At 48.5% G+C, this 21777-nt stretch overlaps 1 protein-coding gene across 1 annotated transcript in view; it reads right to left on the bottom strand.

The window, feature by feature from the left end:
* LOC111144820 (slit guidance ligand 1) overlaps positions 1-9370 on the bottom strand; it is a 163680-nt gene extending 154310 nt beyond the window's left edge. The window contains exon 1 of the mRNA XM_022499320.1: positions 9163-9370. Coding sequence (XP_022355028.1) covers positions 9163-9359 — 197 coding nt within the window. The 5' untranslated portion in view covers positions 9360-9370. The remainder of the gene's footprint in view (positions 1-9162) is intronic.
* Positions 9371-21777: the final 12407 nt, after the last annotated feature.

Consider the following 21777-nt stretch of genomic DNA (forward strand, 5'->3'; position numbering starts at 1 on the left):
GGATTGGAACATAGACATCTTTGGGGACCATGATTCAATCCACAATGACTGTATTTTCTTTTTTCTTTTTTTTAAAGATTTTTTAAGCTTTTTTTTTCAAAAGATTTTATTTATTTATTTGACAGGCAGAGATCACAAGTAGGCAGAGAGGCAGGCGGAGAGAGAGAGAGGTGGAAGCATACTCCCTGCGGAGCAGAGAGCCCAATGTGGGGCTCAATCCCAGAACCCTGGGATCATGACCTGAGCCAAAGGCAGAGGCTTTAACGCACTGAGCCACCCAGGCGCCCATGACTGTATTTTCTAAAGCAAAGGTCAGAAACATAACATGTCTTACCAAATGTTAAAAAAAAAAACCCAATTCTTGGAACACACCTTTTGTGAGCACCTACCATGCACCAGGCAATGCGAATACAAAGATACATGAGACACAGCCCCTGCCCTCAGAAAACTCAAAACCCAAGATACTCACCAAAAGAACCAGCTTCTTAAAAAGCAATAAAGTGCTCTTCCCTACAGAAGAATTCCAATTAATAAATGTAGAAGGAGTGAAGGAAATAGAAATTCAAAATTGGATAATAATGGTTGCAGGCAAGATCCACTAATGGGTGCTAAAATTAGTAGGTGAGAATTTGAGGACAAAAAAGCTATGGCAGTCTCAATGTATCTCCCCCAGATAGTTATTAACTATGGATGCAAATTCAGGAATGTCACAGGGAAGAAAACTGGCCCAACACCATCATAACCAAGAGGTCAAGGTTAACATCACCAGCATTGAGAGGTATCAGTGTCACTGACCCCCCCGATGGGATGTCCCAAGAAGGGCACACCATCCCCATCACATTCCTGCCAAAAATCCATAACCTCAATCCAATCAGGAGAAAAACACTAGACAAAGCCAAAGTGAGGAGCACGCTACAAAGTAACTCACCAGTACTTCGCAAAAGCGTCCATGTCATGAAAAGCAAGAGGAGACTAAGGAATTGTCACAGACTAAAGGAGATTAAGAGGAAATGACAACTAAGCACCATGCGGAATCCTGGACTGGGTCCTGGAATAGAAGAAAGATATTAGTGGAGAAGCTGGTAAAATCCCTAAAAAGTCCACAGTTCAGTTAATAGTCTTGGACTCGTGTTAATTTCTTAGTTTTGATCATTGCACGATGGATAAGAAAGATGTGAACACTAGGGGAAGCTGCGTGAAGGGTATATGGCAACTCTCTTGGTACTATTTTTGCAACTTCTCTGCAAGTCTAAAATTATTTTAGAATACAAGTTTTCAAAATTTTTGAAGAATAAAAATACAGCGATGGCAGGAAAACTGTTGTCACAGACAAGCCAGAAACCACAGTCACGGTCACCATAACCAACTGGTCTCCCCACTGCCAGCTGGTTTCCTTCTCCGTTCATCCTCCACACCAAAGCCAGGCAACGGAGTGTCTTAAAACACTATTTTACACTTGTCACCCTCCACTCAAAACCCCTGTGCCTAAGTGCTCAAAGGGTCTTTTCAAAAGGACACAGGGGCAGCATGAAGGGGCTCCCACCAGCCAAATGTGGGACACTCTGAACAGCAAAATAAATAGTGATAGTAATGAATTATAACCTAAAGAATAAAACAGTAGGGGCACCTGGGTGGCTCAGTGGGTTAAAGCCTCTGCCTTCGGCTCAGGTCATGATCCCAGGGTCCTGGGATCGAGCCCCGCATCAGGCTCTCTGCTCAGCAGGGAGCCTGCTACCTCCTCTCTCTCTGCCTGCCTCTCTGCCTACTTGTGATCTCTGTCAAATAAATAAATAAAATCTTTAAAAAAAAAAAAAGAATAAAATAGTAATCCATGAGTCCCTACTGTAATAAACTGACAAACAGATGGAGGGGAAGGGAAAGTTCTTTCTTACAGTAGAATGCCAGCTAATAAACCAAGAAGAAAAGAAGTTAGAAATGTCTCAACAATATGTATTAACACCAGTGAAAGTCTGATGAAGAACAGGATATTTACATAGCCCCAAAGTACCTGCCCCCACAAATGGCTTATCAATGATAAAGGGGGAAATAGTCACTTTTCAGCAGAGAAACCTGGCAGATACCCACTTACTGAGTGATCAAAATGAAAATCACCAGTACTGGGACAAATTGACATCATGTGTCTTCCAACATGACCCACTGAGAAGGGCAGAACATCGCTAACTTAGCATTCCTGCCAAAAGGACATAACCTCAATGTGATGGTGAGGAGACCTGATGAAGACAAACTGAGCAACATTCTACAGAGTAAGTGGTCTGTATTCCTCAAAAATGGAGAGGTCAAGAAGAACAAAGAAAGGCCAAGTAACTAGTCCAGATTAAAGCAGACTAAAGAGCCGTGACAAGTCAATGTCATGTGCGATCCCACCCTCTGATCACCACAGAAGACCCTGTTGAGACAATTGATGAAACACAGACATGAACAATGGTGTAGATAACAGTACTGCATCAATGTTCAATTTTCTGATTTTGATAGCCTTATTCTTTTCAGAAAAACACACACCAAACTATTTAGAGGAAAAAACTTACATCTTCAAAGTAATCTTTTTTTTTTTTTTAAGATTTATTTATTTGAGAAAGAGAGAGCATGCATGCCCAAGTGAGGGGGAGGGAGAGAATCTCCATCAGACCCCCTGCTGAGTTGGAGCCCAACATGGGGCTCCATCCCATGAGATCATGACCTGAATAGAAACCAAGTCGGATGCTTAACGAACTGGACCACCCAGGCGCCCCTAATCATTTTTGTTTTAATTTTTTTTTAAGGAAACACTATTCCAATGCCCAATATGGGGCTTGAACTCACGACCCCGAGATCAAGATTTGTACACGCTACCAACCTAGCCAGCCAGGCACCCTTCCAACCTAATCCTAAACAGTTCCCAAAAAATTGTGCATGTGTATAATACATGATAAAGCAAATGGGGGAAAATATAGACAACTGAATCTGAACAACAGATATATAGGAGTTCCTAATACTTTTGTTACAACTTTTCTATAAATTTGTAGTTGTAATATAATAAAAAGTTACAACAAGCACAAAGGATTCTTTTGGGGTGATTAAAATATATTCTAAAATTGGATTGTGGTGATGTTTGCACAACTTTGAAGATTAAAAAAAAATCACTAAATAGTAAGGAAAAAAAAAGAAAGAAAGAAATTATAAAAATACACATACACTCCCTCGGATGGCCCCCTATTTCCCAGCCCCATGACCCGGTGCCCACCCTTCACTTGAATCTCCTCTCTCGGAACTCACCAACCCAAAAGTGCACCCCACCAACTGGCTCTGTTCCTCACTCTCCTCCCCAAATGCATGGCACACACTTCCTGATGCCCCAGATTCCCCCACCCTCGCTTTAGCTCTGTGCCTCCCAAGGTCATACCCAGGCCTCAAGCCTCATCAGTGCAGGGGTCCAGCCCTTCCTTCCTACCCGCACGCCCGTCTCCTCATCTCTAACACCGATAGAGCCCCTTCTGTGCGCCAACATTATTCTAACCACTCTACACCCAGTATTTCATTTGAACTCCCAGCCGGGTGTGGTAAGTGCTATCGCTGTCTCCACTTTACAGATGAAGAAACTGAGTCACTAGGGAGCTGGCTGGGATCTCTCAGGTGGTCGTTGATGGAGGCAGGATTCAAAAGACGCCACTTTCACACCAAAGCCTGCACGGGCAGCCACTGTGCTTTCCCTCCCTAGAGACATCTTGACACATTTGTTCTTCTGCAGACAGACCGTTCTCGCACACCAGCCTGCAGGCTCCCTGGGGAGTGGGTCCACGCTTTGGACCTCTCTCTGCACTACACACCCGGCAGGTGCCCAACAGCTGTTTGTCCGCCACAGGCTGGGTTCCAGAAAGCAGAGGAGGGGGTCGCAAACTCCATCAAAAAGAAGAGCCAGTTCTCCACCCACCACCCCCGCCCCCCCCCCCCAGCACAGCCCAGCTCCCTGGCTACTGCCCAAGGCCCGGCCGTCATCTGCTCTGGGTAATAAGTATTTGTATGGCGATAATTACAGCATTTGGGGAGAAAATCCCATTAAGCAAGAGCCCTGCCGAGCTGCTAATGCCGGCACAGAACGGGAGGCGGCAACTCCGCCAAGCTCCCGTCTGCTTCCAATAATGCAGGAGCTGCCGGTCCCCACCGCCCTTCTCCCGGCCCCAAAGAGCACGGCCGCCCCTGCTGGCAGCCTTGGGCAGCCGGGACCGCTGACAGCCAACCCCCTGCCTCAGAGCCCGGACAGAGGCAGGGGCAGGGTTCACTGGGGATCCAGAGCACCGGGGTTGCACAGGGAGGAAGAGGGAGCAGAGCCAGGCTGGGATCCATCCCTGAGTGGTGCCCCAGCCCCTTTCCTGTCCCTGCAATTCTGTCATCTTAATAACAATAATAATACTACCACTCACAGGGCCTTCGCTGCTGTGCGCCAGGCCCATGCAAAGTGCAGCTCCCAGCCCGGCCTGTAGGCAGTCCTCACGACCAGCCTGTCCTTTCAACCAGCAGGTCCTGTCATTATCCCCACTTTCGGGGCAAGGAAACAGGGGTGCTGAGATGTCACACGTTCCTCCAGAGCACTGACCCCGCTTTGCAATTATGTGTTTATTCTCATACTGTGCCATTCATCGCTTCCTCCCTTGCTGGACTAAAACTCAGGGAGGGACAGCAGTTTGGGTTTGCATCCAGCCCTGCTCTCTCAGCTGCATGCAGTCAACAGACAGCTATCTGTTGAATGAATTCATTAAACCCACAATTTGCCCAAGGTCCCCCCAGCTGCTGCGTGGCAGAGGGGGGCTAACAACGCAGGCAGGCTGGCTCAAGGACCATGCCATCACACCACCCACCCTGCAGAGAATCCCTGCCTGGTACCCCCTGCTCCTTCTTGCAAACATGGGAGACCGAGACAAAGATGTACGGGGACAAGGAAGGAGAACCCTGCACAGCCAGACGCCAGGAGAGCAGGCTTGCACTACGGCCAACTCTCCCGTGCTTACCTCCCAAACTCTCTGCTGCCCCACTGAACCCTCAAACCTTCACTTGAGCTCCTCAGATAACAAAAATAATCATAATATCATCACCTAGTTATATCACGAAGCATTTCCACACACCAGCCCTGGGCCAAGCATGCCACCAGGCCCTCTATGTGCACTGGCTCCCTGAATCCTCGCCACCGACCTACAACACAGTCATCCTCCCCTTTTAAGATGGGGAAACTGAGTCTCACAGCAGATGGAGTGATGGCACCAGGGGCCTGCCACCAGTCATGCAGAAGCCAGTGATAAGCCCAGAGCACGTGCTACTGGAGACACAAGCCCCACCCAGAAGCAGCCTCCCCAGCACAGTGCAGGGCTCTGCTCTAGGAGACCCCGGTGCACACGTGGCTTCCGTCTTCCCTGACCCTTCCCCAGGACCACCACCCAGTCATGATTTGGCTTTCCAAACAGGCTCCCAGGCAATCCATCTGGGGTGCCCTGGGAAGTCCCAAGCCTGACCACCCAGCTCCATTGAATGTGGCCTCCACTTTCGGGGGCCAAGTCGGGAAAAGGCAAGGGCCTTCCAGGCCTCTGCAGCAGGCAGTGGGCTATGGCAGTGGACCAACTGGCCAGGGGGCAAGAGAATGACCCCCAAAACTGATGAACAGCAGACCGTCCTGGGCTGGGGGAGCAAATGGAAGCCAGGGGTCCTTCCCCAAGGCCTTTCCTGGCCATACCACCATCCTCGGGCCTCTCCCATCTCTGCACCCTGTGCCCACAAGCCTAGAATACAAGTGCCTGAGACAGAAGGGAACAGTGGTGTCCCCCCCAACACTATATACTCTCTTACCACTCTCTCCTGGATACTCTAGCCTAAAAGACTTTTTTAATTAAAAAAAAATCCAACTGAAAGTCAAAGTCCTTGAGTGGAAGAAAAGACAATTAATAGTGGCCACGGCTGGGTCCCTCTGAGGCTGAATTCTACAAAGAGAGGAAGCTTCCAGGCCTCCTCCACCACACCCCTAACCCTCACTCTGTATTTTAATTGTTCCACTGCAGTGAATTATTCAGCATCCCTTCCTCAGCCCAGCCCACCAGCCCCACAGCCCCTCTGGCTCAGCCAATTTCCTCAGCAGCCCTGGGGCCACACAGCTTCTTCCTAGAAGTCCCCACAGCACACCAATTCCTTCCCACTTGGGGGGATAGGTCCAAGCCCAGAGTCATGGGATAGAGGATCATAAAGTTGCCAGGCCTCCCGGGCTGCCATAGAAACTGCCCGTGAGACAAAAGGCGAATGCACAGCTGCAGTCTCTCCAAGTATCATGGCCTCAGAGGCTGCTGTTCTGGGCCCCAGGACGGCACAACGTCCATATCGATGAGAGAGAGGTTTGCTACGGTGATTCTGAGTCTGCCTGAGCTCTCACCAAGGCCTCTTTTCGGGGTGTTCTTTTCTTCCTCAAATGGCTCTTTCGAGGCCCGCCTGCTGCAAAGGCATCCTCCCCCTGCTTTCTACATCCTTTCCCTACACAAGAAGTTTTGCCCACAGCAAAGACCAGGTCTCCACTGACTCCCCCACAATAATTCACCCGTGGATTCCATCCCTGAAGTCCCCAAAGGGAAAATCCAGTGAGAAAAGACTGCCTGACTCTTCCCAACCTTCCCAGCCTCAAGCCCCATCACATCGGACTGGGCCCGGCCCACTGCTGCCCCGGCCAGCTGGCCCGTTCACCCATCAGGCAGGCTCAAACACACCTGCAGGCCTTTCGCTCATATATTCCCTCTGTTTGGGCTGCCTGCTCTCTCCGCTTAGCACACTCCTACCAACCACTGTTGGGTCCCGAACTGTGCTAAAAAATGACCCATCCTCTGAGAAGCACCTTTCCCCCAAGAAAAGTGCTTCCCACCCCAATGCTCCCCACCACAGCCCCATCACATTGTCAGCCCTGCCCTCTCCCAAAAGCTTGCAGTTAGGTGTCCCCTGTCTGGGCCTCTCAACTGTACATCCCTTAAAGGCAGGGACTTGCTCACTCCCTGCTGGAGCCTCAGCACTGAGGGCAGCTCCCAGCTCTGTAAATGTTTGCTGAATTAAATAATGAATTAAATCGGATCTTCTCCCAATCCTATCATAATGATGTCTCTCACACAGTGAGCATCATCATGAACTAGGCACTTTTCACACATTATCTTTGGTCCTCACCAGAGTACCAGAGACTTTAGTATCAGCACCCCCATTTTCTGCATGGAAAGCAACTAAGGCTCAGAGAAGTTAAGTAACTTGCCCAAGGTCACAGAGCAACCTAGGCAGCTGGACCTCTTTCTTTTGCACTAGGAAATTTCACTTCCATTCCACTCTGATTGCAAGAGAGCTCATGAGTTCCTGAACATCAAAATAGACACTGTCCTCAGAACTAAAGATGGAGAGAAAGAGCAAGGCATGAGATCACTTCAAGATTCAGATCCAAAAGCAAAGGCAAGGGGCTGCTGTATCTCAGACCTAGGCTGCTACCAGGGAAACAACTGCAGGAGAAACACCCTGTGGGCAAAGGAACAGAGAATAGATCCAGAGTGAACAGGTATAGAGAACGACCCTGCAGCCTCAGGGGTTCTCTGGGCAGATTTCAGACCCTCAGTCCCTCTCCACAGCCACACAGCATAATGCACAGGAAATTTGACTTGGTCCACCCTCTCTCCACACCAGCATCTCTCCCCAGCCCCACAATACACACTGTACACACACACACACACACACACACACACACACACACACACACACACCAGTTCCCATCTAGATTGCATCTAGATTGCAAATTCTCTGAAACCTCCACGGGAATTTTTCAGACTCAGCCAAGAAGAGTCTGGGGCAAATGTGTGCTCACTAATTGCTGACCTTGGTACAGAGTTTGATCCAAGAGACAGCTCTCCCCAGGGTCAAATTTCTGCCTCAGGCCAGCTGGGAGCCATGAAAATGTGCTCAAGTTATCAAAATCTGTACGCCTTTCCTGAGAGCCACTGCAGTTGCCCAGGAGTGTGGGAAGGAGCATGCAGGTTTCAAAGGAGCCGGCAGCCTTCTCCAAAGTCCAGTTCAAAAATCTCCTGAGGCAGTCACCTCTGCAGGCAGCACAAAGGCCCAGCATGTGACCAAAAATCACATACAGGGACTCTCACAACCTCCCATTACTGAGGTGACACCACAGATACTAGGAATTCACACAGATGCACATTCTGCAGGAGAACCTTGGAAGGCAAATTATATTAGTCCATAAACACACACACACACACACACACACACACACACACATACACACACGGTAACCATACACAAACACACACACACACACACACACACACACACACCTTCAAAGCTCCGAGGATCTAGAAAGAGCCGAGTTTCCTCCAGAATTTAGAAGTGAGAGAGAATAAGGGAAGAAAAATTATTTTTTAATGACTTTTCATGGTCAATGTCTCCACTCCAGGCTCCTGACCGCTCGGCATGATCGCGGGGCTCCCAGGCCAGGTCACATCTACCCCTTCCTGGTGTGGATGTAACATACCCCAGGCCCCAAACCCAAATCCCTCAGGTCCCATTGTCTGCCTGGGTTGGCGATGGCTGGATGTGAGTTGGGGGACCAATGCCTGACACCTGCAAGAGAAGAATTCTTAAGGCTCTGAGGCAAACAATGGGGAGGAAGGGGAAGACTGGAAACTTCAACTCCATTCCATCTGGCTGCCCATCACCTGCCTGCTGGCCCTCAGAGTCCAGTCCACAAGCGCTGCTCAGAACACTGCCCAAGATCCATGCCCCCGAAAGGAGATGTGGTGCCTGGCAGTGTGAGGAGCTTCCCCACCCTGGGTGCCAGGAAGGCTTTCTGGCACCAATTCACAGCACCCTGGAGGAATAAAGTGTTGGCGCAGTGGGAACGGCCTGTCAGGGCTGAGTGCAGGGTGCAGGTGTGAGGCTGGGAGCTGACAGCCCCGCCAGTGCCCTTTGAATCTCAGCAAAGGGAAACAGTGATGCTGCCGGCTCCTGGCTCCGGAAGGACCCTGGCAGGCACTTACCCCTCTATTGGCTGCAGAGCCCGGGGCCCCAACGGTCCTGCCCCCACCCCAGCCCCGAACTGCGTCTGGGTGGGAGGGCAACCTCGGGGGGCTCGTTGCGCACTGGGGACGGGGCCGTACTCACAGGCGCTCGGTGTTCCGCGGGATGTTCTTTGGGATGGCCTGCAGCCCCGTGCCGTGGCAGTCCACCGTGGTGCCGGTGCAGGTGCAGAGGGCGGGGCACGCGGTGGCACCCAGGCGCCACGCGGCTGCCCACAGCAGCAGCCAGAGCTCGGGCCGGACGAGACCCGCCGAGGTCCCCCTCCGGGGCGTCAGCGCCATGGTGCCCTCACCGCGTCCCGCTCGTGTGCCAGACGGCGGCAGCCGCTTACCATCCCCGTCCGGGGCGGCCTCCAGGTGCAGTCCCGGGGCCGCGCCGCCGAGCAGGCTCGTGCGCGGTGCCCTTACGGGCCGGGAGGCACCTCGCTCCTCCAAGCGACGGCGCTTGTGTGCGGACCGAGGGAGGGCGCCTTGGGCGGAGGGCGCTCGGCTCCTCTCCGGTTTCTCGCTCCCTCCCTCCCTCCCTCCAGCTCCCAACTGACTGCTGCGAGGAGGAAAATGGGCAGGCCCCGCGCGCGCACGCACCCCGCGCACACACACACACACACACACACACACACACGCACAATCACACACTCACACCCCCACGCTCGCTCCCACCCGGCAGTCATCCATCAATCGAAAAGCACACATCCAGAGCCAGACTCCTCCCCGCCCTTCCCCAGCATCCCCCTCCCCCGCCTCCCGACGACCACTCGGCGGCTGCAGCGAGTCGCGTACAGTTTCAAAGGTGGAACCTTCGAGGCGCCAGGCGCGGGCAGGGGACTGCGCGGGGGATGGTAGGATGGCCACGGCCCGACCTGCCCAGTCTTGGCCCTGGCCGGTTGCAAACACACACACACACACACACACACACACACACACACGCGCGCGCGCGCGCGCGCGCACAGGCACACACACACACACACACACACACACCACGAGTATGTGCACACTGAGACTCCCGCACTCAGAACGCCAGCCCGGGCAGTTGGGCCAGAGTGGGGAGGGAGATCTTATTTGGCCGCCTGGACCCCTTCCCTGGGGCCACAGACCTGCTTTCCCCCGACGGCAGAAACGCTTCCCCCGCCCACCAGACTTGCCTTGTCAATACTTGCTGAAAGCAAGCCCCCTGCCCCAGGACTCCAAGCCCCCTGCTTTACTTAGCCTGGGACCTGGAGGACAGAGCTTGGGAGTGGGGAGGGAGGAATGTATAAAAGCCCTAGGTCAAGTACAGTCTTCTCCCCTCCACCACCAAGATGGCAACAACCCCACTTGTCTGAGGAGAAGACTGAAGCTAGCTGCACCCGGAAGAAAATGGCCCTGATTTGGACATTTGCCCGGTGGAGAGATGTCATTTCTGCCATTCGGCTATACTGGCTCCCCAGGTCAGGGTTAGGGGGTTGGCAGAGTAGCAGTGGGGGTTGGAAATCCAGCAAATACCTTCCTCCACTCGCACCAGCATTCTCCCATTTCTGACAGGTGCAAAGGAATATTCATTCCTGCCATCATAGGACAGCAGAGGCAGCTGGAAAAGGGCAGGGTGGCCTGCTTGGGAGAGTAGCTCCACGGGCCACCACTGTCAGACCCCAAGATTTTACCCTCCTCTGGCAGCGACTCTTCTTACTCTAAGGAAGGTGTAGACACAGATGTGGGCGTGGGTGTAAACAGGAAATCCAGATCGGGAGAGAATCACCCTCAAGCCCAGAAGAGATGAAGGACCTCCCCAAAATCAAGAACAGCGATGGCTGTCTTGTGCTCTGTCGGACCCAGACGTCCTCTGTCCATCCGTCCCCTGATTCTGGGCCGCCTACAGGCTGGCAAGCAGAAACACTTGAGCAGCTCACTAAGCATCTTCCTTCCCAGGAGTTGGCTACCTGGGTTTCCCCGTGGGAGAAACCAGAAAGAATCGTAGCTGGTCCAAGAGATGCCAGGAGAAGGCACAGCATGGACACTGCTTGTCACAGGGGGTGGTGGGCTGTGTGGACACGCTCCACAGGATTAAAGCCTTATCCACCAGGTGTCCAAGACTTGGGGGTTTCTTTGTTTTTCTTTTCCATCCTGATGAAAATTTTACAGTTTTTTATCTCTACGGTCATAGCGCAGAGACAACTGTGGCCAGCATCTCCCAACTAATGTGGCTGGTCTTACGGGCTTTTGACAGTGCTTTTTAAAGTTTTTACACACTCCTAGCATGACCTCCATCCAAGGCCATGGGTTCTTCAGCATCAATTCAGTGACAACTGAGGAGGAAGGGGCTTTCTCACGGGTCCCCAGGGGGTGTGATCTTAGAGAAACTTTCCACAAATGAAGCCAGAGCTCCTCACTCCTCTCCCTCACAAATTTCCACTGCTTCTCCGCAGGATGCTCAGCCCCCCTCTCCTCACGGGCCCTCCCCAGCTGCCTCAGGCAGCGTTAAATCCTCATTCCTCAGAGCCTGCTGCTTTGTTTATCCCCTCTTAGCTGGAGCTGTTTACACATGTGGCTCCTTCCCTGACACTCCTCCCAGGGCAGAGCCCGCCCCTTCCCCCAGAGCTTACTCATTTCCTCACTTTGGCGATTAACCCAGCACCTGGCACTTAGTAGGCGCTCAGATTGTTGAAGATGTCCGGTTTCCAACCTTTGGCTCCAGCGGTGTCTCTCCAGCCCCGTAACCTCAGAGAGCTCCTCAGAAGCCAGGACCCATGTGGGGAAGAGAGAGAGTGTTGATTAACTGGGACACATGCCCTGGGGGCTTCAGAGTAGTCCCGTGAAGCAGTGGAAGGAGGGGTGGGGTCGGCAGGGGGCGGCAAGATCACCCCTGCCTGTGTCTCCCAAGAGTCAGCCAGTGCCCTAGAAGCTTCCAGACTAGACTGGACAGTGAAGCCCAAATGGTCACCACCTGGCAAAGTCTGCCCTTTCCTATAAAGGGGAGGGAAGGAAGGAGAGCTCCCTCAGATCCAGGACAAAGACTCCCCACGCCAGCCTAGTCATGGGAGGCCCTGCCCCAGTAGCCAGGCAGCTCCCCAGCTTGGCTCCTATCCCCAGTTCCTCCACCCCAGAACCTGGCTGGATCCCCAATTTGGGAGGCAGCTAGCCATGAATGAACGCAGCTCATTAGCGTTCCTAGCACATTTACTCGGAAACCACCGCCTGGCCAGCAGCTCACCCTCCACCCCCACACCGCTTTGCCCGTTCAGTTTCCTCTCCCAGGCCCCTCCCTCTGTTGGATCTCCCTACCCCCTCCCTACAGCAGGGCCACCTGCTCCCTCAGCACGGGTGGGGAGGAGGCAGCCCTGTCACATTGCTTCTGCCAGGAAATGTTATGCCAAAGCCCACTGGCCACCATCAGGGCAACCCCTGGGCAGGGAGTGGGGTTGGGGGGGGCAACTTGGGACTGGGTCTCCCCACCCTGGTGGCATGAATCTTCTCCAGTGCCCTCAGCCATGCATGCTCAGTGTTGAGGGCCACCACCTCCTGCCTGTGACTTGGGGAGACTTGGGGGAGTGCCTCGTTCCAGCTTTCTGCACAGGGCCCTGTCCTCTGCCTCCAACAGCCCTTCTGGGACACCAAGAAGCAGAGAGCCTGGGTGAGGCTGCAGAGCCCAGTGGCTTAGATCTCTGGGCTGCAAAATGCAAGAATGAGACAAAATGCCTGCTGTCTGAGTATTGATTAAACACCATTTATTAAGAATCCATGTACTACGTGCCCAGAACTGGGACTTGGCGATTCAACAGGGCGTAAGAGCTGCCCAGGCCTGCACTGGGCTCACAGTCCAGTGGGGAACAGAAAGAGGAAAGCCCACTCTGCATGGTTAGTTTGGTAACAGGGAGCGTGGGATTGCAGGGAAGGCCTAGAGTGCGGGGCTCAGGGCTGGGTCCGAAGGGTCCCTGGAAGAGGAATCACTTGAGCTGAATCGTAAAGGATGAGTAGGCATTGGCTGGGCAAGAAAATAGCAAGAACTGTTTTCCTGGACAGAAAGAAGTACAGAGGTAAGGCACACAAATGATAGCGGTGTCCTCAGTGGCTGAGCTAGGGCAAGTTCAGCAAGGCTAGAACATGGCAGGGGTTCAGGTAGGAAATGCAGGCAGAGGTCAGAGAGGTGTGGGGAAGGAGAGGAGCACATTCCAGATGCCCTGGTGCAGCCACTCTGGCTTTACTGGGTTTGCAGAATTTCCTGGCCTATCCCTGGGCTCCAGCATAAGCCCCTATACGCATGTACCTGCAATGCACTATCTCGGGACCCGGTGGCTGTGGTTGCTCCCATGGAAGGGCCTGGATGATGGCAGGGAGACAGTTCCAGCATATGCTTCTACTGTTAGGATTTTTTTACCTATATAGTATGACTTAACCTCTCCATCACCACCAATGCATTTTTTTTTAAATCACCAATACATTTTTAAATCCCCTTGAATGCTTATTATAAATGCCAGTTCTCAGGACCTTCTTAATCAGAATCTTCACTATTAGCACAGCAGGGGCTGAGGCAATATGATTCTGATGCAAGATGCCCCAGAGACCATGCTCCGGAATCAAGGCCTGGGGTGCTGGGTTAATGAGTTTGAACTCAGACCTGAGAACTCTGGGAGCCACTCAAGGAAGGGGCCCAGCAAGGACAAAGGGTCTGAGGCCTGTCTGCCTCCCTCCTCTTCATTTTCCACATGTTCTTAGCAAGGATGAGACATCAAAGAAAAAGATAGCCACAAGGGACTGGAGGGGAAGGAACAGAGCCATGTGACACTGGTACATCGTGGCTTCAATCACAAGATGTCAGAGCTGGAAGAGGATAAAGAAATGATCAAATCCGGGGCGCCTGGGTGGCTCAGTGGGTTAAAGCCTCTGCCTTCCCCTCAGGTCATGATCCCAGAGTCCTGGGATAGAGCCCCACATCGGGCTCTCTGCTCAGCGGGGAGCCTGCTTCCTCCTCTCTCTCTGCCTGCCTCTCTGCCTACTTGTGATCTCTGTCTGTCAAATAAATAAATAAAATCTAAAAAAAAAAGAAAAGAAAAGAAATGATCAAATCCAAACATCACCATACAGCTAGCAGCCCAGAGAAGTGAAACTAGCAACCTAACCTCACATGGCAAAGGCAGAGGTGAGCCATGAATGAGACTGGATCTTGCTCTGCTGGGCCATGCATCTGGGGAGAACCCAGCATTCAATCCATCCTGGGCACTCCTCCTGACCCTGCAACCCCCATAGGAACTGAAAAGCCAGGGGTCTCTGGGAAGTAGTGCGAGCAGTGCTCAGGATATTTTACCTTTAATCCCAAAACGCCTCAGATTTGAAGGAGGCTGGCTGGATTGCTTGAGGCTTTCAATGAAAAAGCCTAAAGCAGAAAGAAACTATTACTAGACTTAAGATCAGTGGCTTTTACAGAGGCTACCATATGCATGCAGGATGAATCTGACAGATAAGAAGCAAGAGAGAAGCAAAGAGGAGAGAGAAGAAAGCAGGAGAGAAAATGAAGGAGGAAAGCAGGGGGGAGAGTCTGCAGTCGGCCATTTGCTCATTCATTTATCAGACATCGTTGCACGCCAACTAGGAGCCGGGCATTGGAGTATCAGAGATTTTTTGCTTGGGATTCATTGGGCTTCTTGTATCTTGCTCATGGTTTTCATCAAATGTGATATTTTCAATCATTATTTCTTCAAAAGTTTTTTTACATCTCCTTCTCCCTCGCCTCTGGGCACCCCACTTACGCATATATTAGGCCACTTGAAGTTGTCCCAAAGCTTAATGATGCTCTGTTCATTGTTTTAGTCTTCTCTGTGTGTTTCATCTTGATGAGTTTCTACTGCTGTGTTTTCATGTTCATTATCTTTTCTTCTGCAGTGACTCATCTGTAGTTAAGCCCATCCAGCGCAGTTCTATCTCAGACATTGTGGCTTTCAACTCCAGAAGATCTATTTGGGTGTTTCTTTCTCTTCCATGTATCTTCTTAATGTGTTTATGTTTCCTCTGCCTTCTCATGCACAGGGAATATAGTTGTAATAACTATGTCTATGAATGCTAATAACAGCATCATTTCTGGGTCAGTTTTGATTGTTTGCTTTTTTTTCTTCATTTTGGGTCCTATTTTCTTACTACTCTGTATCCTGGTAATTGCAGATTGGATGCCAGACATTGTGGGTTTTACCTTATTGGGTGCTGGATATCCTTGTATTTTTAAAAAATAATCTTGTGCCTTGGTCTAGAACAAAGTCAAGTTATTGGGAACAATTTGATCTTTTCAAGGCTTATTTTTATACTTTCTTAAGCAAGACCAGTGGAGCCTTTAGTCTAGGGCTGATTTTCCCACTACTGAGGAGATACCCTTCTGAATATTCTACCCAAGGCCCTGTGAATTCAGAGGCTTTCTCCTCTAGCTGGTGGGAACACCAAATCTATGGGAGCTCCAAGGATTGTTTCTGCCTACTCCATTTGGGTGGAACTTTCCCCAGCTTCAGGTGGCTTACAGTATGCCCTGATTGGTGCTCAGCTGAAGACTGGGGGTGGGATGGATCAGAGGAAGGAAACATCTGCAGATCCCTGGCTGCTCTCTCTGCAGCAATTTCCTCTCCCACCTCCCTGAGAACTCTAGCCACCCCGGCCCTCCCAAACTCTCAGCTTCAACTCTTCCACTAAGCTTTGTTCTGTGCTACACTTGGGCACCCCTCTTGCCCCGTGTCAACTCTAGCCTATATGCCAGGTCAATTATAATATTCACCATACTTGTTTTCCCTCTCGAAGGAATCACCATCCCACATTACCAGTTATTCAACGTCGGAAAACAGTTGTTTCATTTTTGTTTGTTTATTTTAGTTTAGTTAAGATGGAAGGGTAATTTGGCCCATTACTCCATCCTGCACAGAAACAGAAGTTTGTAAGAGGTTTTTAGCAACACTTTGTACCCTTTAAACATTCCCAGCATGTAAGGTAGCTACAGCCAAGCAAACAGTCACTTGACTCCGACAAGTACCATGAAACTGGCCAGAGAGGAAGGGGACTCAGCCACACGGGGCTTCTCTCAGTTCATAAAGCACCTCACACTCCTTGCATAGCACAGTGCCCATGCCAGCATGTTCTTTCTGCCATTCTCGACCTGCTTAGTCCTTCACACCCTAAGCAGCACCTCCTCTGGGAAGCCTTCTCTGACCCTGGGATTAGTCCACCTTCTCCCCTGTCATGCAGTCTCCTGGCTCCCTGTGACCCCTTCAGAGCACTGATACTATTGCTTGTATGACTTTGTTTATCCAAGATCTCTCCTCCCTCCTAGGTGGGAGCCGCACGAGGGCAGATTCCCATTGATCTTGTTCCCTAACGCCAGGTTTAGGGACTGGGATGCAGAAAATGCTGAAAAAATATTTTTTACTGAAGCATAAGGGCTCATTCAGGGGAGGTGTATCTTGAGAATAAAGGTGCAAAAAAGGCAGGTCTCCTGTAAAAATCAGGGCAATGAAGAGTCACATTTGGCTTGAAAGATAATTCCCCAGGAAGCAGTGAGTTAGGGTGTTGGGGAGAGACCTGGATGCTGAGGGACCCAGACGCCAGGCTGAGACCCTTGGATGTTATTCTGGAGGCCTTAACAAGCCAGTGGGTGGATGGGAAGAGTCAGCACAGGGCACAGGTTGGGTTCCCTATGAAGAGCCTCTGGGATGAAGAAGAGCTTACAGAGAGTTTATTAGGGAATGCTCTCAGGATCAAGGTTGTGGGAGGAAGGGAAAGGCAAGATTGTACAGAGGTGATGCTGACCTACAATGCCGGTTCAGTGGCGGACTTGATAAGCTCTACAGAAAGTTCTGAAGAGAGGCTCCTTTGCAGTCGTCCCAAGTTATGGCAAGAGTGCTGGGCCTTTATCCCATGGCACTGACCAGTCACTGGACCAAAGCTGCTCCTGAAGGGAGGTGTAGCCTTGTGTGAGGCGGTTTTTCAGCTAAGGGCAAACACCAGAGAGGACTGACAGCTGAGAACCATCCTCAGGCAGCTCTTCCTGCAGCTGGGGGAGAAGTCCTTCATTCCTGAATGTAGATCGGGGAACAGGGTAGGAGAAAGCCCAGAGGCAAAAATAGGCACAGGGCCTTTGGCATGACTGGGAGTAGCTTTCCAGGATGGAGATGAGACTGGAGTGGTGGTCAAAGAGGGACAGATCTTAAAGCTCTGAGTAGATCTGTTGAGGTGTTGGGTCAAATCCCAAGAGGAATAGGAAGCCATCTGGGGAGTTTAAGCTGAGGAGTAAGCTATGATCCATTTCTCTGCTCTACCTCTCCTCTGACTCAGCCCCTCTGCCTCCTTGGCATGTAAGAAAGGAACAGCCCCCCTTCAAAGCCCATCCTGTACCCATAACCAGCCATGAAAAGGAGGAGGTATTCTCTATTCTCTCCAAAATCCAAGAAGATGGCAGAAACTGTCACCAGGGAGCTCATTAATCCTCCCAAGTTTCAGGGCCATCATTTGTTAACAGCTAACCTAAAACTTCCATCATGCCTGTACATTCTAAGAGTTTATACTATTCCAAGAGTTTTACATCTTAAATCATTTAGTCTTCCCGAACAAACTTATGAGGCAGGGACTATTTTTACAAACCAGAAGCTAGAAGCACAGAGAGGTTTAGTAACTTGCCCAAGGTCACACAGTATTTAAGTGGCAGGGGCAGGATGTAAAATGGGGTAAGTTCTACCTTCTGGAGAGGAAGTGGAATTGAATGAAAGGTACATATGAAAGTGCCTTGTGTGTTGTGCGGACCCATGGTAAGTGTGTTCATTTTTTTAAGAAAGCCAAAACTGGTAATAATGACAGCTTAGAGATAAAGTCCATCTAGAGGAAGTTCTTTCTGATAAACATTGTATGGTTAATTTTAGAGGATTCCCTCCTCTCCTTTTTCCTCAGCTCCTGCAAATGAATGCCCTCTGAGTCTGCTTGGCAACATAACCCACACAAAGACCCGATATCCTCAGACTTTTCTTGCCATCAGAGAGTACAGGAATCTTCTAGCTCAGATGTGGCCGTCCTTCTCCAATTGGCAAAGTCCCAAGTTCAGCAGGTTATAGCCTAAGAACATCAAATGAATTAAATGTAAATCTAATTTTCTTGCATATGACATGAACTTTTTTAAATTGTAGTTGACATATTATTTTAGTTTCAGATATATAACAGTGATTTGACAATTATATGCATTACAAAATGCTCACCATAATTAAGTACAGTTGCCCATCACCATACAAAGTTATGACAATATTATCGACTCTATTCCCTATATTGTACTTCTCATCCTCATGATTTATTTTATAACTAGAAGTTTGTACCTCTGAATTCCCTGCATCAATTTCACCTATTACCCTCTGGAAACCACCAGTTTGTTCTCTACATTTATGTTTTTCTTTTTGCTTGTTCATTTGTTTTGTTTTTTTTTTTAGATTCCACATATAAGTGAAATCTTATGGTATTTTTCTTTTCCATCTGACTTATTTCACCTAGTGTGATACCTTCTAGGTCCATCCATGTTGCCATCAATGGCAAGATTTTATTCGTTTATATGGCTGAATAATATTCAATTCCATATATGTATGTATACATACATACACACATGTATGTGTGTGTGTGTGTGTGTGTGTGTGTGTGTGTGTGTAGCATCTTCTTTATTCATCTACTGATGGACACTTGGATTGCTTCCATCCCCTGTAATATATTGTAATACACTGTATTGTAAATAATTGCAATTGTAAATAATTGTAATTTAATTGTACTGTAAATAATTGCTGCAATAAATATAGGGGTGAATATATCTTTTAGAATTAGGGTTTTGTTTTGTTTTGTTTTCTTTGGTAAATACCCAGAAGTGGAATTACTGACTGGTGCGGTATTTCTATTTTTAATTTTTTGAGGAAACTCCATACCATTTTTCATAGTAACTGGACCAGTTTACATTCCCACCAACAGTGCACATGGGTTCTTTTTTCTTCATATCCTCACCAACACTCGTTCCTTTCTTTCTGGTACTAGCCATTCTGACTGGTGTGAGGTGATACCTCACTGTGGTTTTGATTTGCCTTTTCCTGATGATTAGTGATACTGAGTATGTTTTCATGTATCTGCTGGCCGTCTGTATGTCTTCTTCAGAAAATGTCTATTCTAATCCCCTGCCCATTTTTAAATCAGATGATTTGTTCTTTTGGTGTTGAGTTGTAGGATTTCTTTATAATTTTTTGGATAGCAATCACTTATCAGATATATCATCTGCAAATATCTTCTCCCAACCAGTAGGTTACCTTATTTTTGTTTATATTTTCCTTTTATGCAAAAAGCTTTTTAGTTTGATATAAGCCCAATTATTTATTTTTGCTTTTATTTCCCTTGTCTGGGGGAGACAGATCCAGAAAGATATTGCTGAGTCTGATATCTGAGTTTATTGCCTATGTTTTCTTTAGTTTTATGGTTTCAGGTCTCACACACAGGCCTGTAATCCATTTTTAGTTGTTATTTATTTATTTGAGAGAAAGAGAGAGAGTACAGAGTAGAGAGGGGCAAAAGAATCCTAACCAGGCTCCATGTCCAGTGAGGAGCCTGATGTAGGGCTCTATCTCACGACCCTGAGATCATGACCTGAGCCAAAATCAAGAGTTGGTCACTTAACCAACTGAGCCACCCAGGCACCCCCACTTTGAGTTTATTTTTGCATACGGTATAAGAAACTGATCCAGTTTCATCCTTTTACATGTAGCTGTCCAGTTTTTCTAGAACCATTCGTTGAAGTGACTGTCTCTTTCCCATTGCATACTCTTGCCTCCTGTGTCACAGAATAATTAGTCATATAAATGTGGCTTTATTTCTGGGCTCCCTATTCTGTTTTTACACTAGTACCCACTGTTTTGATTACTATAGCTTTGTAGTACATCTTATCTGGGATTGTGATACCTCCAGGTTTGTTCTTTCTGAAGATTGGTTTGGATATTCAGAGTAGTTTTTTCCATACAAATTTTAGGATTATTTGTTCTAATTCTGTGAAAAATACTGACATTTTTGAAAGAGATTGCATTGAATCTATAGATTGCTTTGGATTGTATGGACATTTAATATTTCTTCCAATCCATGAGCATGGTATATCTTTCCATTTATTTGCATCATCTTCAATTTTTTTCATTAACTTCTTATAGTTTTCAGAGTACAGATTTTTTACCCCCATGGGTAAATTTATTAATAGGTACTCTATTCTTTTTGATGTAATTGTAAATGAGATTTTTTCTGAATTTTTCTTTTTGCTAGTTCATTGTTAGAACTAGAAGAAATAGTGTATAGAAGAAATGCACAGACTTCTATATATTCATCTTGTACCCGCAAATTTACTGAATTCATTTATTATTCCTAATAGTTTTTTGGTGGAGTCCTTATGGTTTTCTATATATAGTATCATGTCATCTGCAAATAGTGAGAGTTTTACTTCTTCCTTAGCAATTTGAATGCCTTTTATTTCTCCTTCTTGTTTGATTGCTCTGACCAGAACTTCCAGTACTATGTTGAGTAATCGTAAATCTAATTAAAAAAAAAAACTTACCAAACATTAACGTTATTGGGATAGCCTCTTCTTTTATATTCTTTTATATTTTCCATATTTTCTACAATAAAAAGGCTGTAACAAAAAACATTATTTTAGAAATAAAGATGTAATCACTAAATCTATAATTACTGCCTAAATAAAATTGCCATTAAACTTAATATTCCAAATTTAATTATTTTATGAGCAAACTAAATACTGAATAATACATTTTACACTCCTGCATTGAAGAGCTGTTATAAATCTGCAAAGGGTGCTTTAAAAATAAGTGATGTCTTCTATGAAATATCTAGAATAGGCAAACTCAGACATAGAATAGATTAGAAGTCAGCAGGGGTGGGAGGGAAGGAGGAATGGGGAGTTATTGCTTAATGGCTCAGAGGTTGTTTGTTTGAAAATTGGGTGATGTTGCACAATACTGCAAAAGTAATTGATGCCACTGAATTGTACACTTAAAAATGGTTAAAATGGAGATAGATAGATAGATAGATAGCACAATAAAAAATAACAAGTGATGGGGCCGTTAAGGGAGAGGCTGTGTTATAGAATGTCTGTCCGATCACTGGTCTGTCACCAGCTGCCCAGGATGGACCCAATAAATGAAAACAGCAGTTATCACGAACAATAAGCAACTGCTACCCAGAGGTAAATAAGCTGATCTTCCTCATCCACGGACAGGGACAGGGGACAGAACCCAGGCAAGATGACTCCCGATGTCACACCTTTAACCCATCTCACCTCACTCCGCAACAGCAAAACTGTCTGCTGAAGATTTCACAGGACATGAATCATCTGTAGGTGACCCTGCAAGGGAGGTGTGCTCTTCCTCTTTACAGACAGAAGCCGGAGGCTCAGAGCCAACTGCTTGCTAGGTTATTCAGCTGGTGGGGTCAGGGTCCCATTCTCAGGCCCAGGCCAGTGCCTGCAAAGGCCTGACAATGGTGTAAAATGACTGCAGATTGGAAACAACCCACCCAGTATTTAAATTGAGTTGGGGAGGGGCATCTGGGTGGCTCAGTGGGTTAAGCCTCTGCCTTTGGCTCAAGTCATGATCTCAGGGTCCTGGGATCGAGCCCCACATGGGGCTCTCTGCTCAGTGGGGACCCTGCTTCCTCCCCTCTCTCTGCCTGCCTCTCTGCCTACTTGTGATCT

Source organism: Enhydra lutris, unplaced genomic scaffold, assembly GCF_002288905.1.
Source record: "Enhydra lutris kenyoni isolate GAN:26980312 unplaced genomic scaffold, ASM228890v2 scaffoldscaffold12, whole genome shotgun sequence".
NCBI classification, from domain to species: Eukaryota; Metazoa; Chordata; class Mammalia; order Carnivora; family Mustelidae; genus Enhydra; species Enhydra lutris.